The sequence below is a fragment of the Brienomyrus brachyistius genome, unplaced genomic scaffold, assembly GCF_023856365.1.
Source record: "Brienomyrus brachyistius isolate T26 unplaced genomic scaffold, BBRACH_0.4 scaffold56, whole genome shotgun sequence".
In the NCBI taxonomy this organism is placed as follows: domain Eukaryota; kingdom Metazoa; phylum Chordata; class Actinopteri; order Osteoglossiformes; family Mormyridae; genus Brienomyrus; species Brienomyrus brachyistius.
The window spans coordinates 1,361,546-1,385,473 of NW_026042331.1; the positions used below are offsets into that span (position 1 = coordinate 1,361,546).

A 23,928-nucleotide genomic window follows, 5' to 3' on the forward strand; every position below is an offset into this window, starting at 1 on the left:
CAATATTTATTGGAGAAACAAACCAATCAAGCATAATTAATTAATACACATACTGGTGGAGAAATTTAGATTTTTCCTACACTTTTCAAAAACTATTCCCACAAAGTATGCATGGAAATTCTGTACAATTCTATGCTTCCAACTTTGTGATAGGAGTTTGGAGAAGGTCCTTTTCTGTACTACTGTGATTAGCTTGGGTGTTTATAGAAAATGAAAAGACTCTTCTGACAAAGCAAGAGTTCTACAGTGCCATGGTTTAATATAGTTTCATTCTAGCTTCAATGAAAACTGTGTTACACAGACGATGGCCTTTATAATATCTCATTCTTACCAACCACACACAGAGAGACTTTAAGGTTCTTCAGACTTCAGGAAAAGTCATGTTAATATTCACTGAAAGTTTGATTTTGCTTTTTAAATAATAGTGACTGGCACAATGGGGGATGGGGGGTGTCAAGCTTTTGCCTGCTTTTTCTGATGGAACTCTCCAATGCGACTCTCCAGGATGGGCCGGAAGTGGCGGATCAGCCCCTGTAACAAGACGTAACATGATGTGCGACCTCTGGGCTTCCATTAGTCACCCAATACATGCAGGGCTAACACCCCCTACCTGCACGGGCCAGGCAGCACCATCACCCAGGGCACAGATGGTGTGTCCCTCAATCTGTTTGCTGATCTCCCAGATCATATCGATCTCGGACGTCCTTGCATCTCCACGCACAAACCGCCACATCATTTTGTTCATCCAGTCTACACCTGTAAGGAGAGTAGTGCGAGTGAACACAAGGCTGTTTAAGCAGGCAGCACTAGCAGCACCAATATGACTTGCAAGATTGTTCACCAGAAAATATGCTGAAGAGAAAGTGTTGTACTTCAATAGACAAAAACTACTGGTGTTTTTCCACTGCACAAGGTACTGTACTTTTGCTACTTCAAGAAAAACACTAAAAGAAAAAGTACGACAAGGTGTTGGGTTTTCTATTGGTGTAAAACCTAGTATGGGCACTGAACGACATCACAGTGGAAGGCAGGGTATTTTATACTGAATTCGAAAAATGGCTGTAGAATTTCATATGGCTTGACTATGTACAATATTAATACCAACATCACGCGTTATGCACAAACTATTTTTATATGGCTTGTCAGCTATATTAAAATAAGGCTCTCATTTTCAATTCTGTATGGACATTGTAGAGTGAGGGTAAAAGTTTTGCTAAAATATTTTTACTTTTACTCTGTCATAGGAAAAGAAAAAAAAACTAAGCAGGCTTTGCAATGTTTATTCTTTTTATAAATTCTTATATGTTCAAAAAACAGTTTAAAAGTTTATGTCCTTTGCTTTTGCATGAGCGCTGCATACATTCAGAGACAATGGTAATTCTTTTCATCCTATCCATTTAAATCACTCAGACTGGTTTGTGAGAAATGTATGGACTCCTTTGTTTGTTTTATAAATACCCCAATATTTATTATGACAAAATCACATTGCTTGGACTATATGCCTGCTGCATTAGCATATTCAACAAAATTTTTAAAATTTCTTGTCATGCCATCCGGATTTGTTTGGTGTACATGTTCTCACGACCAAATCACATTTCTTTTATTACTTTTATTATTTTCCGAGTTCACAGCTGTTTTCAAGGCGGCAAACTATCCAAGTACCCCAGCTGGTGGGGCACTTTTGGTACTGGAACTCAACTTAAGTCAATGGAAAAGCAAGAGTACCATACTAAAAGCACTGTACTTTGTGCAGTGGAAAATCACCCTATGCTTTGTAGTAATTTATTTTTAATATAGGTAGTTCTCACTTTCTGAGCTGCCGATTTACGAGCTTCTTTTTACGAGAATTTTCTGCAGTAAAAAAAAAAAAAAATTCTTCATAAGTCTGCACGTGACAATGCACACTGCCTCAACACACTGTCCATGGCTCAACAAAGATTTCAGATAACTTCGATTTGTGAATGATTTGACTGTGCATGCTGGACTTGCACCTGGAACATCACCTCATGGGCAGGATTACAATTTATGGCATATTTTACAATGGTGCCCAATTTGTACCACTTTGTTTCACAACACAACCTGATCCTGTTAATATACCAGGTTCAATTTACATACCGTTTGTAAGCGATTTCCACCAGCTGACAATGGGATACATGAAGAAAAACAAAAAACCATCTGCTGAAGATCAAAGTGACCAAGAGTGATGGTGAATGTTACAATTTTAGCAGTGTTTCTTGTTTTTTGGCAAGAACTTTTAGTTTAAATGTGTGTATTTTTCATCAAATGTTAATTCTAATAATGAGTTGCCTTTGTCTATTTGGCAAAAATGTATCATTTTTAATTAAAAAAAATATATTTCATATAATTTTTCTGTGAGAAAATACCTCCTGCTTCTCAATTTGGAACGAATTAGCTTGTAAAGTCGAGAACTACCTGTCTTTACATACACTATATTGCCAAAAGTATTGAGACACCTGCCTTTACACACACATGAACTTCAATGACATCCCGTTCTTAATACGTAGGCTTTAATATGGAGTTGGCCCAGCCTTTGCAGCTATAACAGCTTCAGCTCTTCTGGGAAAGCTGTCCACAAGGTTTAGGAGTGTCTTTATGGGAATTTTACACCATTCTTCAGGGGAGCATTTCTGAGGTCATGCACTGATGTTGGACGAGAAGGCCTGGCTCACAATCTCCACTATAATTCATTCCAAAGGAGTTATATCGGGTTGAGGTCAGGACTCTGAGCAGGCCAGTCAAGTTCCTCCACACCAGACTCACTCATCCATGTCCTTATGAACTTTGCTTTGTGCACTGGTGCATAGTCATGTTGGAACAGAAAGAGACCAACCCCAAACTGTTCCCACAAAGTTGGGAGCTTGAAATTATCCAAAATGGCTGTCAATGCTGCAGCATTAAGAGTTCCTTTCACTGGAACTAAGGGGCCTCGCCCAACCCCAGAAAAACAACCCCAAACAATAAACCCCCCTCCACCAAACTTTACACTTGGCACAATGCAGTCAGAAAAGTACTGTTCTCCTGGCAACCGCCAAACCCAGACTTGTCCATCGGATTTCCAGACAGAGAAGTGTGATTCGTCCCTCCAGAGAACATGTCTCCACTGCTCGAGAGTCCAGTGACGGCGTTCTTTACACCACTGGATCTGATGGTTGGCATTGCACTTGGTGATGTAAGGCTTGCATGCAGCTGCTCGGCCATGGAAACCCATTCCATAAAGTTCTCTACACACTGTTCCTGAGCTAATCTGAAGGCCACATGAAGTTTGAAAAAGAGTGAACCATTCTTTTGCAAATGTTTGTAGAAGCGGTCTGCATGCCTAGGTGATGATTTTATACACCTGTGGCTATGGAAGTGATTGGAACACCTGAATTCAATGATTTGGAGGGGTGTCCTAATACTTTTGGCAAGATATTGTACTTTATGAATTTCCCTTTTAATGAGTAGACTAGACAGGATTACACTATTCTTTTGTTCTATATCATACTGCAACACAAACAAAATCCAAAATTTTATCATGGTGAAAAAGCACATCATTTCATTTGCCATTTTCAGCCTCAGTGTGTCCCTTAAATTCCAACTCCCATTGACCCAAGAATTAAATTGCATCAGCCTTTTCAGAATCTTATCGGTTTTTTATTGTGTTTAGCTAGAGATGCAAGCCTTCATTGATCAAACTATCAATCATGGCGACGATTGCCACTTTTGTTTTTAAGAAATAAGGGAGGCTTTGAAGTGCAGCACACTTAGCAATGGGATAGAGGGAACTCTACACAAATATCCACTGAATAAGTTTAGATGGCAGATGGCTGTGATTACAAGATGGTGGCTGCAGACTATTTTCACTCTTGGCTGTCCACTATTGTAGCCATTACAGCTTTGAGGTAATTTAGAATGATGCATCTTATTACTGCTTCAGAAAAACAAAGATTAAACAGAATAAAGAGTAAATACAGTAGTCCCCCTGTATCTGCAGGTAATGCATCCCTAGACCTACCACAGACAGCCAAAACCACGGATAATTGCGAACCATCGGTGGATCCCATATATAACGTGATTTTCATGTACATATATATGGTAAAGTTTAACTGATAAATTACTCACAGTAAGACATTAAATACACTAAAGTACACTGTACATTATATGGTACTGTGCACTCATATGAAAGATTTGAATTCTTAGATGATATAGCAATGAAAAATATGTATCAAGGGATGACGGAGCAATGAAAACCATGCTTTTTATACTCTTCAAAGAACTAGGCAACAAAGAAAAAAAATCACAAGCTACTGTTACACATTTTACAATGAAAAATATTGCATCATATACCTATACATAACCTGTAATAAGAAAAAATGTTTTAAAATGTGTTGACCTATTGTAGGTTACTCACTGGCTTACGACCTGTACTCGACTGGCGTACTACTTAATATTTCAAAGTTTCAACTTTTTTTTTGGTTACTGAATCTGTGGAAACGGAGAATTCACTGAAATAAAGATCAATCCTGTTCACAAGCATAAGCATCTAAATCTTCTCTTTTCTATCACCAAGTGGCATTGTTTCAGTTTTGGGGCAATGTATTTCAAAACTTGGGAATTCCCTGTCTGCCGTCCCTATATCCTGCCTGCAAAGCTTAAAAAAGGTTTGTACAATACTTTTACAGTTAGCATGTTCACATGAGCAAGTGTGTTCTACAGCTGTCATATCTTTCCTTTGTGGCTTTGCATTAGCATTAATAAGATCCATCAAATAATTTTTTAGTTAACACATTGCATACCAAAGTGTATGAGGTAGCAGTGGAGGAGACTAGACTGATACTAAAACCATATGCATTTCCCCGAAATCCAGGGAATATAAGTGTTATACTTCCTTACCTTCCCTGCAGGGGGTGCACTGGCCACAACTTTCATGTTTGTAGAACTCGATCAGGCGAGCAATGGCTTTGATGATGTCCGTCTACAAGGATTAAAGTCTGTTAAACACATCCTGATCTCTTCTTGTCTGTATAACTACGGATCTTAATATTACAGTAAATACTACAGAGAACATACCTCAATTAACCATACCAATTTCAGGCTTACACATTAACAGGGCTACATCTGTATGATTTTATAACAGGTCATGTAAATCATCCACCATCTGCTAACCACTTAGAGACAACAATCAGCATAACTGCATGTCTTTGGACTGCAGGAGGAAACCAAAGCGCCAGATGAAACCCACACAACAGGGGAAGAACAAACACAACTCCACAAATAGACCAGAGGTACAATTCACACCAGTTCAATATCCAAGTTTACTCTGGTACGTGTACAATGTTTAACACTAAACTTTAGAGATTAAACAAATTTAAGTTTATGACATCAAGAATGAGACTATGACATCAACAATGAGAATAGCATGTAGCCATCGTAAGGCAGGAAGACTCCATACCGTTTTGTCCATGACGATGAGGGCAGCTGTGCCCAGACCAGTTTGTGCCTGGATCAGACCGTCGAAATCCATCAGTACATCCTCGCACACTGAGCGGGGGATGAGGGGTGTGGAGGAACCTCCAGGGATGACAGCTAGCAAGTTGTCCCAGCCACCACGAACTCCACCTGGGGACCAGACTCCATCAGTCGGCCTCGGAGCACAGATGGTGTTAGAGAAGCTCTCAAACATGTACACAGACATCAATACAGAGTATATACAGCACTGTGTCCAGTCTGCCCAATTCAGTGTCCTGTATTTTTTTGTAGTTTAAACTATGATGAACCCTCCCCTTGTCACTTGCTGCTTGTATGTTAAACCGTGATCCTGTAATCTCATAATACTGAAAATCTTTATATGGGTGGTATGATAAAGCCCATTTGACATTAATAAAGCAGTTATAACATAAGATGAGTGTGGAAAAAGAAACAAAGGAAAAAGAGAAAGGAGGTAAAGAGAAGGACAGCAGAAAGCTAGATGGAGAGGAGTGTAGGAAGGAGGACCACCTGCATGTCTTTCTATCAGTTCCTTCATAGAAATGGACATCTCCTCCTCCACCGTGCAGGGATTGTTCACGTGACCAGAGATGTTGAAGAGCTTTGTTCCAGAGTTCCGCTCCCTGCCGAAACTCGCAAACCACATGCCACCACGACGGCAGATGGCAGGTGCCACAGAAACTGTCTCCACATTTGCCACTGTTGTGGGGCAGCCAAATACACCTAGAAGACAGTGAGAATGCTCACTACTACAATTATAAATCATCCAAGGCAAAAACAACAAGCACTGAGGTGCTGTATGCAAGAATTCACTTGCAAGTAGGTTATAAGCTAGGCCTGGCTTTTAATCTTCTCAGACACATACAGCACCCACGTGGAAAACAGGGGTCTGCCTGTCTCAGGACCTGCACCTATGAGTCACACATTTAATGATGCCAGTGCCCTTGTTAAACAGACAAACAGGGTTTTTTTCTCTCTTTCTCAGACATAGAAACTCCACCTACAGTACCCAAGATCAAACTCAATGTCATTGAATTATAAACCAGGATAACTTCTTTATTAATAAGCAGGAGCAACACAACAACGACCTTTCACACACTAAACCTGTTCTTAAGGAGCACTTCCTAACCTAAGGCCTATTTATAATGAATAATCTACTAGCTCCTAACAATGAATAATAAGATCATAATAAGAAATCAAGTTGATTAATTAAGTCAATAATAAATCCTCAAAATAGTAGCCTAGATTGATAAAGACTGCACATTTATTTCTATGAACTGTAAAATAGGGGGCCCCAGCTCTCTTACCCACGTCAGCTGGGAAAGGCGGCTTCAGCCTGGGCTTGCCCTGCTTGCCCTCGATGGACTCAATAAGTGCAGTCTCCTCGCCGCAGATGTACGCTCCCGCCCCGCGGGTCACAAACACATCAAAGTCATATCCAGAGCCACAGGCATTCTTCCCAATCAGACCAGCAGCATAGGCCTCGTTAATCGCCACCTTAACGTCAAGAAGGGGAAAAGGTCTGCATGGTGACTTTCAGAAGGCAGCTCTGCTCACCAGACACAGCACATAATAGATTCATCCATCTGTCCTGTGATATCCCCCCCTTATATACAGAATGCTAACCATTGCTTATGCAGAAAGCAGGCAGACCAGAGCTCTACAGTGCTTCCTACAGAGTGGTTTGAGATGTAGGGCAAGGAGGTCATCTGATATCACAGCTAACCTGAACCATAACAGAACAGCCAGATGCAGGGCTGCTCCATAGTCAGTTCTCATAAATGAGGATAATCACAGATTGTGTGAAGGAGCGCCAAAGCCCACCTGTAGGTTGGACGACTCGTTGTAGAATTCTCCACGGATGTAGATATAGGCGGCACGTGCCCCCATGGCATGGCCCGCAACCAGGCAGCCCTCCACCAACTTGTGGGGGTCATGCCGCATGATTTCACGGTCCTTACATGTGCCGGGCTCACCCTCATCGGCATTCACCACCAGGTACTTTGGCCTAAAGGGCAAGGTATGGAGCAACACTGAGGGTGTGATCCAAGGGGCAATCAGGACAGACCTAACCAGCTTAAGTATCAGGACACTCAGCTTGCCACCAGTGAGATTACCTGCCATCACTGGGCTTGTTCATAAAGCCCCACTTCATGCCAGTGGGAAAGCCAGCCCCTCCACGCCCCCGCAGACCTGAGATCTTCACTTCATTGAGGATCCAGTTGGCCCCCTTCAGCAGGATCTCCTTGGTCTTGTACCAATCACCACGTTTCAAGGCTCCCTTCAGCCTGGGAGAAGCAAGCAGTAAGCAGCAAGCCTGGCTATAACTTGTATCATGTATCTTTTTGGGACTCAAACACATCAAGAAAGGTGCTTCTGTATTCTGTGCTGTAAACAGAATGCTGATACCTCCAGTCATGTCGGCCATAAAGGTTGGTGAAAATGCGATCCTGATCACTTAAAGGACCAAACTTTGTCTTCTTTGGCTCTCCCTAAGGAAAAAAGGAACAGCTTTCAGAGATGATATTACTAGGGAACAAAGCTAAGGAAGATCTTAAGTCTGACGTCAGGGAATGTCCTGCTGAAAATGAGCAATACCTGCTGGGTGGTGCTGTTTAACCGTGTCAGAACCGCTAGGATCCCCTGATTGGCTGCAACCAGACCTCGCCCTGCCACACCAGCCAATATACTCGATAGGGAAAGCATCCTCAAGGCTGGCCAGAAGAGAGGGTTACACATCACATGACAGCAAGCACTATTTTAGAGATGGCCCGATATCTAAAAAGTAATAATAATTTTAAAAAAATCAATAGGATTGGAGGGGGGGGATGTGGCGAGAGTATGACCTTTTCCATCAGACTTGTATTTCTCCCCAAAGTTTGATCATTTTTATGACAGTTTTTTATATTTGGCAAGAGACTGCACAATTGGCACTTTAAGGAATAGTCAATTTTTGTTGTTACTTAATAAAACAAAGAATCAGACCTGTGTAAATCTTGTTGCCCATGGATTTCTTCCTGTACTGTAGTGGCATCACACAGTGGAAAAAGTATGAACATTATATTTTCCTATTCCTATTATGCGTTTTTACCTGAATGCTGAATCCTTGTAGTGACATGTAGATCTGAAACTAAACTTAATTTATTGCACATTCCACTTATATAACAATGTCATGAAGAGATTAACTTACAGAAGCTATTTCTGCAATGCTTCGGTCGGATTTTGTTTTTAAAACAAAAATAATTAAAAATAAAATAAATTTACAACTGTCATTATTAATAACAAGAATAATAATAAAGAATGTTATATTATGTTAACAGTACGTGCAGAATGACACATTTTGCATAAAGCTGTACTTATGCAAGCAAGGTCGCATGACAAAATTAACAGTAACATTAAGAAATACGCTCAGTAGTTGTGCCGCTGCTGAATAACCTGAATAAATGCAGGATACAAGATTGCTGTCATTTTTTGACATACGGTAGTTCAAATTTATAAGATCATTTTCTCACACTAATACTTAAAACAAATTGACTTAACAGAGGAAGTTAACGTGGTTCAAAATAACAAGTTCGACGTATTTTAAAAACCCAAGCAATGAAGAGTAATTTATCAAACGTTTATTTAATGAGAACAGGGGAGAGCATTTCGTTTACGAGATGACCTTAGCGTCCGCTATGCCTACTGTTACGGTTCAGTCACACAATTCTTTCTCGTGTCCTTACAAAAATTCATAACTCCCGAGGACACCCAAAATCGGTAACACAGACAAACAATACCAACATGTTGACCTAGTTGGATGCTCACCTTTTCGTCGTAAACAATGAGCCGCCGTCTTCTACAAACCTTAACCTAAGCAAAAGAAGGCCGCAGTCACTATTTACCTCTGAGGAGACATTTTTACCCGGAAGCGGAAATATAAAAACGCAGAGAGGCGTGTAGGTGCGTACCGACGGAACGATCGGTTCCACGCATGCGCACTCGGAAAGACGCCATGTTGTTGAACGATAGGTCCCAGGTCATACAAGACTTAATGGCACAGTTGGATCAGCCTTTTCTGTTACGGCGAGTTACTGTGTGCAAAGCCGGCGAGGATGTCCGTGTTTATGCAGCCCCACGAGAGTATCTCGAGAGCGGAAAAATATCTCCAAATTAGGACAAAGATTTACGTGTGTGTGTATAATATCCTTTTTTATTTCTTAAATCCATATTCTTTTGTTTTTTGACTATTCATTTTTTAAATATATTTTTAAAATTAATATATTTATATATTTACAATCTACACATAAATATACAGTGTATAACATAATTGTGTGTGTATATATATATATATATATGACATTTAATTAAAAAACGAATAAAAAGGATGCATTTAAGAAGTAAAAAAGGACACTCAAATCAGGCCATTTAGAAAAGATAAGTAGTTTAAGAATACACAAAAAGAACTTAAACTAAATAAACATAGTTAATGCATGTGTATGTAAAGTTATATATTATTTAAATACAGTGATGCTGCAAACATACATATATTGCACAGGCCAATTTATATATATAACTGCCTTTAAATGCTCTCAAAAATTTTATATATATATATATATATATATATATATATATATATATACACACACACACACACACACACACACACATTTACAGCATTTAGCACAAACTGTCATCCAGACCGACTTCAATGTTTTCCTAAATTCAGTGACAGTCCCCCTGGAGCAAGTTGGGGTTAAGGGTCTTGCTCAGGGATCCAATGATGATGATGCCTGAGGTGGGACTTCGACCCGTGAGACCAGAGGCAAGTGTCCTAACTACTAGACCACCAACACCCTCATATATATGTACATGGCATTACGAACTCCATGAAATACCCGGATATTTTACATCTAAATTTGGCTTCCTCTGCCAGAAAACAAAAACTGGGCCGTCATTGGATCTTCCAGCCTGACGTGTCCAAAATTAACACAAAAATGGCTAGTTGACCGCAGAATCAAGCTTCTGCCATGGCCATCTCAGTCCCCTGAACCTCATTAAAGGCCAGTGTACTGAGCTGAAGAGGAGATTGCACAAGAGATGGCTTAGCACCCTGGATGGTCTGGAGAGATTCTGTAAAGAGGAATGGTCTCAGATTCCCTGTTTGGTATTCTCCAACCATAGAAAATGTTATAAGAATGTTAAAATGTTACACACACATTTAAAAATTACATTTTAAAATAAAATTTTAATTAAATAGTAAAAAACAAATAATAGACAAGAAATAAAAAAAAAACTTAAGAAATAAAAAAGGATATATACATATATATATATATATATATATATATATATATACATATATATATATATATATATATATATATATATATATATATATATATATATATACACACACACACAAGCATACATACATACAGTACACACAGACAGAGAAGAAACTGAACATCTATCTTTATGGATTACAGATGATTATATAAAAATTTGATGTCTATGCATTTATTCATTCTTTTAAGAACATAAGAACTATACAAACGAGAGGAGGCCATTCGGCCCATCAAGCTCGCTTGGGGAGAACTAAACTAATAGCTCAGAGTCGTTAAAATCTTATCTAGCTCTGATTTAAAGGAACCCAAGGATTCAGCTTGCACTACATTATCAGGAAGGCTATTCCATACTCTGACTACACGCTGTGTAAAGAAGTGCTTCCTTAAATCCAGCTTGAAATGTTCTCCCGCTAATTTCCACCTATGGCCACGAGTTTGTGTATTTAAACTAATGCTGAAGTAACTATTTGGTTGAACAGCATCCAAACCTGTTAGAATCTTATATACCTGGATCATGTCCCCCCTCAGTCTCCTTTGCTTGAGACTGAACAGATTTAGCTCAAGTAACCGTTCCTCGTATGACATTCCTCTAAGACCAGGAATCATTTTTGTGGCCCTACGCTGCACCTTTTCTAAGGCCACAATGTCCTTTTTAAGATATGGTGACCAAACCTGCACACAATATTCTAGGTGAGGTCTCACCAAGGAATTGTATAATCTTAGCATTACCTCCCTTGACTTAAACTCCACACACCTGGAGATATACCCCAACATCCTATTGGCCTTTTTTATTGCTTCCCCACACTGGCGAGAATGGGACATGGAAGCATCAACATACACACCAAGGTCTTTCTCATGATCAGCTACCTTTATTTCAGTGACACCCATGAAATACCTGTACTTTATATTTCTGCTCCCTAGATGGAGTACCTTACATTTATCGACGTTAAATTTCATCTGCCAGGTATCGGCCCAGTCACAAATTAAATCAAGATCCCGCTGTAGCTGCTGAGCCACTAATTCAGTATCTGCTACACCACCCACCTTGGTGTCATCTGCAAATTTCACCAGTTTACTGTATATATTGGTATCCATATCATTTATGTAAATTAGGAACAATAGTGGTCCTAAAATCGAACCCTGCGGTACCCCACTATGAACGCAAGCCCACTGTGACATTGTGCCTCTTATAACTACTCGCTGTTTCCTATCTGTTAACCAGTTATCAATCCAGGTCGCTACGGTACCTAAAATACCAGTCGCTTTGAGTTTAAGTAGGAGTTTAAGCACATTTGTATTATTGCATATTTTAAGCTGTTTCAACAAACTGTACTTTGTGTAATCCACTATAGGAGCCAAAAGTAATGACAGACCTGAAAACTGCAAGAAAATGGTACCAAGATCACCATGCACTCTTTGAGTCTCCTGTGGTCCTTCCCAGAATCCTCAGAATGGAGGATGGTGATGTGATTAGATCACTGGAGAAACTTAAAAATACTGCATATTACACTGAAGAAGAGAAAGATACCATCGTGTATCCCTTTTTATTTCAGTTTTCAAATGTTCAAGACATGCATTTGTTTTTAGAAAACACAGCCGACAAGGGCTTAATCGTGTTTTGTTGTTTAGTGTAGTAGGTTCACTGTACAGTACATTGTTATTGTCACAACCGATCGTTCAGACCTCATTTACCTCGTGTGAATCCCGCTTGTTACCAGCTTTCCTGTTTGATCTTGTGTATTTGTGTTGTAGTTCATTCCCCAGATCTGTCGTTGTTGCTACGTGCCTTGTTCCCTGTGATTCCCTTTTTACCCTGATTAAACCCTGTTTATTGGCATTCACGGCTCCCTTCGCCTGCTTCTCCGCATCCGATGTCATTTATTTTATATATTAGTCATATATATGCATCTGTTTTTAGTGAAAAATTCTTAATCACTGATTGCAGTACTGTAAATTACTGTATATTTTCAAAGATCTGTTATTTGTATATAGCCATTTTATAAAGTAGTTCATATATTTAAGTGTTTTATACTGTATTCTGTTGACATCCTGTTGGGTTTGAATAGAATTAGAATTAGAACTAGAATAGTAGTTTTTCTTGTAGAAATTTAATTCTCATCGGCTCCTTAGAAAAAAATTGTTTAACATAGTAAAAATATTGTATTATGGCCAGTACCAAAGCACAACATTTTACTGGCAAACGTTTATTTAAATTAGGAAATTATACAACTATTTCAACTTCACATTATATTATTGTCTTCACAATGTAATAAAAAATATATTTTTTTTTATTAAAAAATGACTGACTTCGTGATATGTTTACATAATATTGAGGTATGTATTAATGTATCATATATAGTGTAGTACACGGTAAGAAAGTTCTAATTAGCTATTTAGGCACACTAGACTCTAAATCTATGTTGGAACACTGGACTCTAGACAACGTTATTAAAATGATGTTATTCGCACATATCTTGGGTAAAACAAATACGTTTTGTCAATAACCTATAACGCACAAAATGTTAGATTATGACTAGATTATGAGTTTCCGTATAAACATTTAAATACTGACATTATTAAAGTACAATATTTGACGGCATAAATATGGCACAAGAAAATAATGATTAAAAGTGCATATTAGCTATAGTCTGATGTCTCACAATCACACATACAGCAGCACTACATTTATTTACACACATATGTACAACTATATTGTTCAGGTTTGAGACGGATTCCATCGTTTAAACAGAAATTACATATTGGGGTTTGTCAAGACGGATTTGTCCACAGGACGGATTGTTTGTTTGTCTCTTGGAAAAAATAATCTCACTCCAAATCTGCTGAAATATAAAGCAACAACACACAACAGCGTGTTCATAGAGGCAGCCATGTTTGAACGCGAGATCGTCACCTCGGAATTTCCGGATAATCTGTCGTTTTAACGGAAATGACGTAGGGGCTTGAGAGTGGAAGGGGCTTGACAGAGGACACGCGCTGTCAGGCCCCTTCTGCAGCCAGACACTCCTGGAAGCAATGGGCTCTTACGATCCTCATGTGTGTCACGCCCCCCTGATTATCACGTGTGCTTTCCCGATCATACCCAGCTGTACCTTGTTATTTTGCTCTGTCTTGTCTGAGTCTATGTCTTGCCTTAGTTCTTTGTCCGTCATTGATGTTAGTCGATGTCCGATGTTTCCTGTTTGCCTAATAAATCTCCGTTTTCCCCGACTATCGGCTGCTTGCGTGCTTCCTGCCTTGCCTGCCCGTGCGATCATCCGCCTTCACAGCGAAACCTGACAGAATGACGGACCGAAAGAAAGGAGCACCTTCCGTGACCGAGGACGAGTACCTCGGTCTCGTCGACCAGGTGCTGTTCTGGATCGCCCAGCCTGGCATCCAGGACGATCCCAGGACGTGGGATCTGGTGCGCCAGAGCCGGGACATTTTGGAGGGGCTGTGCTTCGAGGAGGGAAGAAGAAGCGGGCGATCGCCGGGGGCGTGCACTCTCGTCCCTGCTTCTCTTCCTGGTGGTGATCGGGAGTGCTTCCCGATCACCTCGGAGGTCACCACAGCCGCTAAGCAGCCTGCACAGGCGGCTTCCCCCTTCCAGGGAGCGCGCCCCATCGCAGTGCAGCTACCGCCGCCCCTCGAGCGGTATTTCCACCGGCCGGAGCGACCCAGAGGTTTGAGGCAACAGTGCTAACCACTGCATCACCATGCCGCCCTGCATTTCAGATATCTATAATTCAATTCTTACTTGTACAAATGGGCATTAGCGACATCTGTAATTCTACTCTTGCTAGTGTAACCCTAGTTTCTTGATAACTGGGTAACGTGTGCCAGTCTCTCTCTCTTGGGTTGTGTGTAACAAGCGGGCTACAGTTCCTTTTACAATCGTTTTTAATAATCACCGCCCGGCAATACAGTACCTTACAACTTTTTCCAGCCGCGCTCCAACCTTCCTTCACGCACTTTTCTCTAAACTGTCCCCCTGTGTACCAGGGCAGATAGGAACTAATAATACAGTTAACTAAGGGAACATACTGAACCTTAATATAACACATGTAAATATAACTGAAATAATAGAGTACTGTAACTGATAATAAATAAAATTATTAAATCTGATCATTCAACATAAAATTTTAGTGTAAAATAAATATACAGTATATTAACCTTAATAAAATTACTGCAAAGCATATAATAATATACAACATAAATCAGGGGCATACACTATATATAAAAATATAATGTGCACAGCAACTACGGTTACACTAGTAAGTCCCCAATCATCTGTATGGCGGTTTTTGTTTGAGAGGGCAACAATTCCATTTCAGGTATCTCAAATGTGAATTCTAGTTATCTGAAATTACATTCGTACTAGTAACAGTTCCCTTTTTAGATATATGAAGTTTAATTATTACTAGTCACAATGTCTAATTTACCTATGCAAAACGCAAAACGGTTTAAAAATATCAGTAATGTAATTACACACGTGGACAAAGTTGTTGGTACCCTTCAGTCAATGAAAGAAAAACTCACAATGGTCACAGAAATAACTTTAATCTGACAAAAGTAATAATAAATAAAAATTCTATGAAATTTAACTAATAAAAGTCAGACATTGATTTTTAACCATGCTTCAACAGAATTAATAATAAAAAAAAAACTCATGAAACAGGCCTGGACAAAAATGATGGTACCCCTAACTTAATATTTTGTTGCACAACCTTTTGAGGTAATCACTGCAATCAAACGATTCCTGTAACTGTCAATGGGACTTCTGCACTTCTCAGCAGGTATTTTGGCCCACTCCTCATGAGCAAACTGCTCCAGTTGTCTCAGGTTTGAAGGGTGCCTTTTCCAGATGGCATGTTTCAGCTCTTTCCAAAGATGCTCAATAGGATTGAGGTCAGGGCTCATAGAAGGCCACTTTAGAATAGTCCAATGTTTTCCTCGTAGCCATTCTTGGGTGTTTTTAGCTGTGTGTTTTGGGTCATTGTCCTGTTGCAAGACCCATGACCTGCGACTGAGACCAAGCTTTCTGACACTGGCCAGCACATTTCTCTCTAGAATCCCTTGATAGTCTTGAGATTTCATTGTACCCTGCACAGATTCAAGACACCCTGTGCCAGATGCAGCAAAGCAGCCCCAGAACATAACAGAGCCTCCTCCATGCTTCACAAAAACATGTTCTTTTCTTGATATGCTTCATTTTTCCGTCTGTGAACATAGAGCTGATGTGCCTTGGCAAAAAGTTCAATTTTTGTCTCATCTGTCCATAGGACATTCTCCCAGAATCTTTGTGGCTTGTCCACATGTAGTTTGGCAAATTCCAGTCTGGCTTTTTTATGACTTGTTTTCAACAATGGTGTCCTCCTTGGTCGTCTCCCATGAAGTCCACTTTGGCTCAAACAACGACGGATGGTGCGATCTGACACTGATGTTCCTTGAGCTTGAAGTTCACCTTGGATCTCTTTAGAAGTTTTTCTGGGCTCTTTTGTTACCATTCGTATTATCCGTCTCTTTGATTTGTCATCAATTTTCCTCCTCCATCCAATATTCTTCTATATTTTTGTTCTTTGAGGAAGACACTGTAAGCAAATGCAAATTCATTCTAAATAACCATTTATTCTTTGATATATTGCCATCTGAAAATGGTCACAGGTGAGAAATCCCCCCACAGGACCCCCTACTTCGGGGGCGTGGTTGACTGTGTAGATAGTTAGAATGAATTTGCATTTGCTTACAGTGTCTTCCTCAAAGAACAAAAATATAGAAGAATATTGGATGTAGGTGTGGTGGTGACCCCACAGCTTGGGGTCAAAATCCGAAAAAAGTGAACCAAAAACTGATTTTTGCAGGTCCATAACTTTGAAGTGCTTCCCCTGAGCTTAATTTTAATACCAGATTCGGGGTACCATACCCTACTTCGGATATAACTAGATATAACTATCTCAACTCAACTCCTTCAATATAAACTCCCAGGGTCAAATATGACATTTTCAAGTCTTACGTTCAGCTGCCAAGAGGTCATTTTTGAGAAAATGGTGTGTTGCACTGAGAACAGAGACTGCATGTTGCATCTCTGTGATGATTGCCCAGATTTTACACCAGATTCTAAAAGAGCAGGGAACAGTAGGCCAGGAGAGCAATTTTCAGCTCTCTAGCATGCTTAGAAACGAAGATATGGTCTCCTGAAAACCCTTACAAATGACATGCGCGATTCGCGAGTGCAAAAAAGGGGGCGTGGCACCCAAATTTGAAAGGGCCATAACTTTGGACTGCTTCAGAATTTCTCAATAAAACTTGGGGAATTTTCAGTGTTCTCTATAAGGATCAAAATATCAAGTTTTCATCAAAATCAGGAATGATGCCCATGGAACTTTTCTGGATATTGGTTGATTTGGCACGGACTGACCCTAAATCTAGATTTTATTTAGCAAGTATACAGTTTTTCACAATGATCCGGTGACCCCCAAAAATTATCTCATGACCCCCAGGTTCAGAAAGGCTGTACTATAGAGTATGAGTGCATATTAACCCAGATTCGGTATAACAGACCCGACAGGCAATCTTGGTCTTATTTACTACTCTCTCTTCAGTGCTGGTGTACTTCATTGAACCAAAATGTTCCCAAACCTGCCTGACTGTAACCACAACTATTGCAGTATGTGTAATTAGCACAATGTTTAACTATATGTGAATTTATGTTCCGCCTGTGCCAATAAAAGTACTCATTTGTTTCATTGTGCATACCAAAACGAAAAAGATGTTCCAAACGGTACGTGATGAATACATGTCGTTACAACCCTAGTTTAGACATATTATTGCTAGCCCACCTGCAATATCTATCCATCCATCCATTTTCCAAACCGCTTATCCTACTGGGTTGTGGGGGGTCCGGAGCCTATCCCGGAAGCAATGGGCATGAGGCAGGGAACAACCCAGGATGGGGGACCAGCCCATCGCAGAGCACACTCACACACCTTTCACTCACACAGGCATTCCTATAGCAAATTTGGCAACTCCAATTAGCCTCAGCATGTTTTTGGACTGTGGGGGGAAACCGGAGTACCAGGAGGAAACCCCATGACGACATGGGGAGAACATGCAAACTCCACACACTTGTGATCCAGGCGGAGACTCGAACCCGGGTCCCAGAGGTGTGAGGCAACAGTGCTAACCACTGCACCACCATGCCGCCCCCCCACCTGCAATATATGGAGGATTTTTTCTGACATATCTTGAATTGATGAGTCATATATATCTTTTATATATGTCAATTCATTGTCCAATAAATACATCAGACAATTAGAAATACGTCGGACCTCACTTTCTTTCATGAACAGAAATCAAAGGGAATGAACACTCCCGCTGTGCTTTCACAGACCACTCAGTGCAGACCTAATTTGCATGCTGAAATCCTTCAAATCATCAGACTTTGCAAGTAATCCTTCAATAAATCTTACAATATATCATTCATTAAATGTCTCAATAAATAATGAAATATAAATTGCATGAAGTTTTGCAATAATAAATGGAACTATTTATTAACATACTAAATTATTGATGTATTGATTGGACAATAGATAGATTGACACATTTAACTAAAGATGTATCACAAAAAATCCTCTGCAGCAACAGCTTTAACATATATCATCAGCATACCTGTTACAGTTGGATTCCTTGCTATTTTGTAATTATTAATATTCGTAATCATTTGGGTTTGTACTGCAGCTACGTAATTCATATATGTAATTGAATTATATATGGATTTTAATGTTTGTGAGTGAAAGATTCAAAAGAATAGTCCTAGAAAAAACACAGCCTTAGAGTCAGTTGGGAGGTGAGTTACTCCTGTTTGGCAAGCAAGACTTTTTCTCCTTCCTGGGCCCAATTTTGACACACTTGCTTCAGCAGCTGATTTGCAACAATTTACCAGCTGGGGATTAGGTTAGTGTTTACCAGCCTTAAGTTGGTCCTATATGCATATGAAAATAGGGTTGCAAGAACATGGCTAAATATGTTGTATTTTGTAGCAGAATAAGAAATTATACTGGATCTCTGTTGATGCCTGCTGTGTTTGAATTAGTTTGGATGATAGAATGTTAAAATTTTCCCAGAGTCAGTAAACATGCCATGAGTTAACTGGCAGCGCATCAGTGATTGGTAGAGAGCGAACTACAGTAAAATGATGTGGAATTCTAAAGAATGATAATTCTTCCTAATATCAGCACTCTAACCACATATATTTAAGTACCATTCAGACTTTATACATGAAGCCTGGCAAAAGCAGGCAGCCTTTACGGACACATGAGAAATTATATTTACATTTTTTCTAAAATGTATGGTAATTTGTATCAAAATTGTAACTAATCATTAAAAATTAACTGACTATAAGTATATATGACTATACTATACACTACGTAGTGCAGGACAGTTACACTTATTTTTGCATTGTTCATTGATTTTGCATATTCATGCAGGTCATACAGGTTCATACAGCTGCTTTTTTGTTACATTATTTTTACACTACAGAGACTTAAACTGTGCCTTACTGGCATTTAAACTCAGAATCTCTCGAGTCGCCTTTGGGAACAAGCTGAGTCATGTGATTTGACATCTGTCACACACTGGATAACCTGTTACAGTTTTCTTCTACATATCCCATACAGGGGGATGGCATGGTGGTGCAGTGGTTAGCACTGTTGTCTCACATCTCTGAGACCATCCATCCATCTTCTGAAACTGCTTCTCCATTTCAGGGCCACAAGGGGCTACGGAGCTGGACACAAATCCAGGATGGGGCGCCAACCCATCACAGGACACACTCACCATTCACTCACACCTACAGGTAATTTGGTAGTTTGAGTTAGCCTCAGCATGTTTTTGGACTGGGGAGGGAAACCCCACGATGACATGGGGAGAACATGCAAACTCCACACATGGAACCCTGGCAGAAACTCAAACCCAGGTCCCAGAGGTGTGAGGCGACAGTGCTAACCACTGCATCACTGTGCCACCTGCCCCTGGGAACATACTACGGTTAATTGGAGTTACCAAATTCACCATACTGTAGGTGTGAATGGTGCACGCAGGCAGGCACAGAGGGACGCGTGCATGCACACTGACAAGCATGCACACAGGCACAGAAGCACGCAGGCAGACACGCACACACACAGGCACAAACATTGGCATGCAAGCACCCAGGCCCAAATACAGGCACAAACACGCAGGCAGGCACACAACCACACAGGCAGTCACTTACACAGGCACGCATGCACACACACAAGCACAAACGCACACACATACTCAGGCACGCACACAGGCAAACACACACCACGCATGCAGCCATGCAAGCACACAAGGAACACATAAAATCACAAACGCAGGCATGCAAACACACAAGCACACAGGTCAGCAACAAGGCATGCACGCACACAGGCAGTCACGCACAGGCACACAAGCACACAGGAATGCAGGCACACACAAAGGGACAGAGTCACACACACAAGCAAGCAGGCACACAGGCAAGCACACACGCAACCATGCATGCATATACCAAGGCATGCACGCATGTACTCAAGCAAACACTCAAACAAGCACGCACACAGGTAGACACACACACAGACATACACGCACACAGGCACACAAGCAGGAATGCACACAGTCAGGCAAGCACACAGGCACGCACGCATACAGACAAGCACACAGGCACGTACACAGGCATGCACGCAGACACACACACAGGCACGCACACACATAGGCACGCACAGACACAGGCACACCTGCATGCAAACACATAGGCACAGACACAGGCATGCATGCACAGAGGCAGGCACTCACGCAGGCAGGCACACACACACACACAAGCACGCGCAGAGGCACCCATGCACGCAAGCACACAAGCATGCACATAGGCACATGTGCATGCAAAAACACAAGTACGGACACAGGCACGCATGCACGCAAGCACAGGCATGCACAGAGGCAGGCACTCACGCAGGCACATACACAAGAAAGCACGCAAGCACGCACACGGGCACGAATGCACACATGCACTCAGGCACACAAACGCACGCACACATGCGCACACACACATGCAGACACGCAAGCGACACAGGCAGGCACACACTCCAGCAGGGACGCACTCAGGCAGGGACGCACACAGGCAGGCAGGCATGCACGGTTACAGGCATGCACACAGGCGCATACACAGGCAGGAACACAGACACAAACACAAAGGCACGCACATAAGCACACAGACAGGTAGGCACTTACTCAGGCATGCACGGATGCACACAGTCAGGCATGCACTCATGCAAGCACGCATGCACACAGAAACTCTGCAAAAACTGTTTCTAAGCCATGTGTCCTTAACCCAGGACTTCCAAACATAAGCAAAACACAATTACATTATTAGTCGTTATTATTAGCATTAGTAAGATTCCCCTTTCCCTCCGGGTACTCCGGTTTCCCCCCACAGTCCAAAAACATGCTGAGGCTAATTGGAGTTGCTAAATTGCCCATAGGTGTGCATGTGTGAGTGAATGGTGTGTGAGTGTGCCCTGCGATGGGCTGGCCCCCCATCCTAGGTTGTTCCCTGCCTCATGCCATTGCTTCCGGGATAGGCTCCGGACCCCCCGCGATCCAATAGGATAAGCAGCTTGGAAAATGGATGGATGGGAAGATTCCCCTTACATTGCATAATAGGTAAGAAATAAATGGATGTAGAGTGTTACGTGCCGTAAGGTTTGGGGGGGGGTTGTCCTGATTGTTGTTCGGCTGCCTTCGTCTCCGCCTCCCGGACCTGGCCACGCCCCGAGCCTCGACGCTACTTCCGCGTTTGTGAGTTGAAAAGGCCGGCGCGGGAGAGTAGCGGGAGCTCTGCTCATAGTTGGTTTTTGCTGTATTGGTTTGCTTGTGTTCTTGTGATTTATCGTGTATGACAGTTTTTGGTTTTCCGGTTTTCGTCTCTTGCCTTATCCCTCTGTACCTTTGCCTTTGGTTTTGACTGCTTTCTGGTTTATGATCTATTGCCTTCCTCCTGACTCCTCTCTTGCTTCGCCCCTCGGATACTGTGTTTCGGCTTTGGTGTTCTGTATGTCCGTTTCTGTTAAGTGCGTAGGGAGTGACGGCTGTTTTGGTTTGCGTACGTGTTGCTTATTCTGTGTTTTGGTTAGGGAGTTAGGATTAGTCTGTGTCATTTTCTTTTCGTTTAGAGTTAGCTTAGTTTGGGACGTATTCGTTAGTGGTGTTTTGTTTATTGTTTTGCCGGTGTCACTCCCGAAGTCTGTTGCCCTATTGTGTGTGAAGGTCTTTGTGAATAAACATAAAAAAATACAAAAAAAGATCCCTTTGTGTCCCGTGTTCCCTTTTCCCATACCCTGGTTGTCTCGTTTTCCCCTCTCCTTTCCCTTTACCTTTCTGGCGGTCCTCAACCCTAGACTGAGGATCGTAACAGAAATTGGGGGCTCGTCCGTTCCTTTCTTTTTTCTGGTGTTTGCCTGGCGGTTTATTTTGTGTGGGGGGGTGTGTGGTTGTGTAGTGGAAATGGCTCGGTTCGATCTCGTTGCTTTCACCCTCTACCCCACACTCGAACAGTTTGATAAGTGCCGTAAGGACGATCTGCTAGGAATAGCAGACTTCTTTAATGTTTCGGTCCCCGCTGAAGCCTCTAAGCGGGTTATAAAGCAAGCGTTGCAGGACGAGCTGATTCGGCAGGGTATCCTACCCGAGTTAGGCGGCTCGCCGAGTGTTGCACCCACTCCCGTACCGTTGACAGCTACGGCGGAAGCCGGCAGCGTTGATCTGGGAACAGGGATCCGCATGGATCTCGGCGATCCACGCTCAGCCAGGGAGGATCTGCTGCTGACAATTCGACTTAGGGAGCTGGAACTGGAGATTAAAAGGCAGGAGTACCAGGCTCAGTTACTCCGTGTCCGGGAAGTGGAGGTTGAAGCTGACAAGGAGGTGGCACTGCGCAGAATGGGTATGGGTGAACAAAAACCTGTTCCCCTTCCGCGTCGAGTACAATCACCACGTACAACCCCTCAAGCCGACCTGCCCGCCCGTGACCAGGCTGATGCCCCAGACGCTCCTCGGTCTAGCCTTCGTTCTCCCTCAGGTTCACCAGTCTCCCAGGAAATTGGAGGTAGAAATTCTGACTTTGATGTTAGTCGCCATATCGCTCTTGTTCCTGTGTTTCGGGAGAATGAGGTGGATGCTTACTTCGCTATGTTTGAGAAGATTGCTACGACCTTGAACTGGCCTAGACATTTGTGGTCATTGCTTCTGCAGTGCAAGTTAGTGGGGAAAGCTCAGGAAGTTTGCTCGGCTCTGGCGTTAGCCCAGAGTCTTGATTATGACATTGTTAAGGCTACCGTATTAAGGGCGTATGAATTAGTACCTGAGGCTTACCGGCAGAATTTCCGGAAGCTGGTTAAAACCGCCAGCCAAACCCATGTTGAGTTTGCCCGTGAGAAAGCTTTGTTGTTTGACAAGTGGTGTGCTGCGTGTGGTGTTACCAACTTTGAGCAACTCAAGGAACTATTGCTGTTAGAGGAATTTAAAAATTGTGTTCATGATCGGGTAGTAGTATACTTGAATGAACAAAAGGTAACATGTTTAGCTTTAGCTGCTACTCTGGCTGATGAATTTATTCTGACCCATAAGACTGTGTTTACCCCAACCCCTTTGCCTCGCAAACTCGGTTCCCGTCCTGTGATATCCTCTCCTTCGTCCGCTTCTTATTCACCACCTGTAGAGAAAAGAGAGTGTTTTTATTGCCATGAGGTGGGTCACATAATTTCTGTTTGTCCCGCTCTTAAACGTAAAGAGACCCGTGCAGCGACCAGAAAGGTGCAGATCGCAGCTCGTGTTAATGTATTACCGACATGTGAAACTGTTGAACCTACCTTCCAGCCATTTGTGTTTCCTGGTTCTGTGTCGCTCGGTGAAGACGGGGTACGTCACCCGGTAACTATCCTACGGGATACGGGAGCGGCCCAGTCTTTCGTAATTGAAGGAATTTTACCTTTAGATGGTACCACTTACTGTGGCACCGACGTACTAGTGCAAGGTATCGATCTGTGTGTGGCTGCGGTTCCGTTGCATA

The 23,928-nt window shown here is 41.8% G+C and overlaps 1 protein-coding gene across 2 annotated transcripts; it reads right to left on the minus strand.

The window, feature by feature from the left end:
- Positions 1–239: 239 nt before the first annotated feature.
- On the minus strand, positions 240–9,412 carry ndufv1 (NADH:ubiquinone oxidoreductase core subunit V1). Of its 2 annotated transcripts, none has more exons than XM_049001183.1 (11): positions 9,295–9,412; positions 8,086–8,201; positions 7,897–7,979; positions 7,605–7,775; positions 7,312–7,495; positions 6,795–6,984; positions 5,998–6,210; positions 5,453–5,619; positions 4,894–4,975; positions 611–756; positions 240–531 (listed from the first exon to the last, which is right to left on the minus strand). In XM_049001183.1, the coding sequence occupies exons 2-11, from the start codon at positions 8,191–8,193 to the stop codon at positions 454–456; spliced, it is 1,422 nt and encodes a 473-aa protein (XP_048857140.1). In that variant the 5' UTR covers positions 8,194–8,201; positions 9,295–9,412; the 3' UTR covers positions 240–453. The 2 variants fall into 2 exon arrangements, with proteins under 2 accessions (XP_048857140.1, XP_048857141.1); XM_049001184.1 differs by having other exon boundaries at positions 8,086–8,205; positions 9,295–9,405.
- Positions 9,413–23,928: the final 14,516 nt, after the last annotated feature.

Coding starts and splice junctions, on each gene's coding strand:
- ndufv1 (XM_049001183.1), bottom strand. CDS start 8,193: ATGCTTTCCCTATCGAGTATATTGGCTGGTGTGGCAGGGCGAGGTCTG. Junction 7,776..7,896: donor TATGGCCGACATGACTGGAG/GTATCAGCATTC, acceptor TGCTTCTCCCAG/GCTGAAGGGAGCCTTGAAAC. Junction 6,211..6,794: donor GCCTTTCCCAGCTGACGTGG/GTAAGAGAGCTG, acceptor ACTGTCTTCTAG/GTGTATTTGGCTGCCCCACA.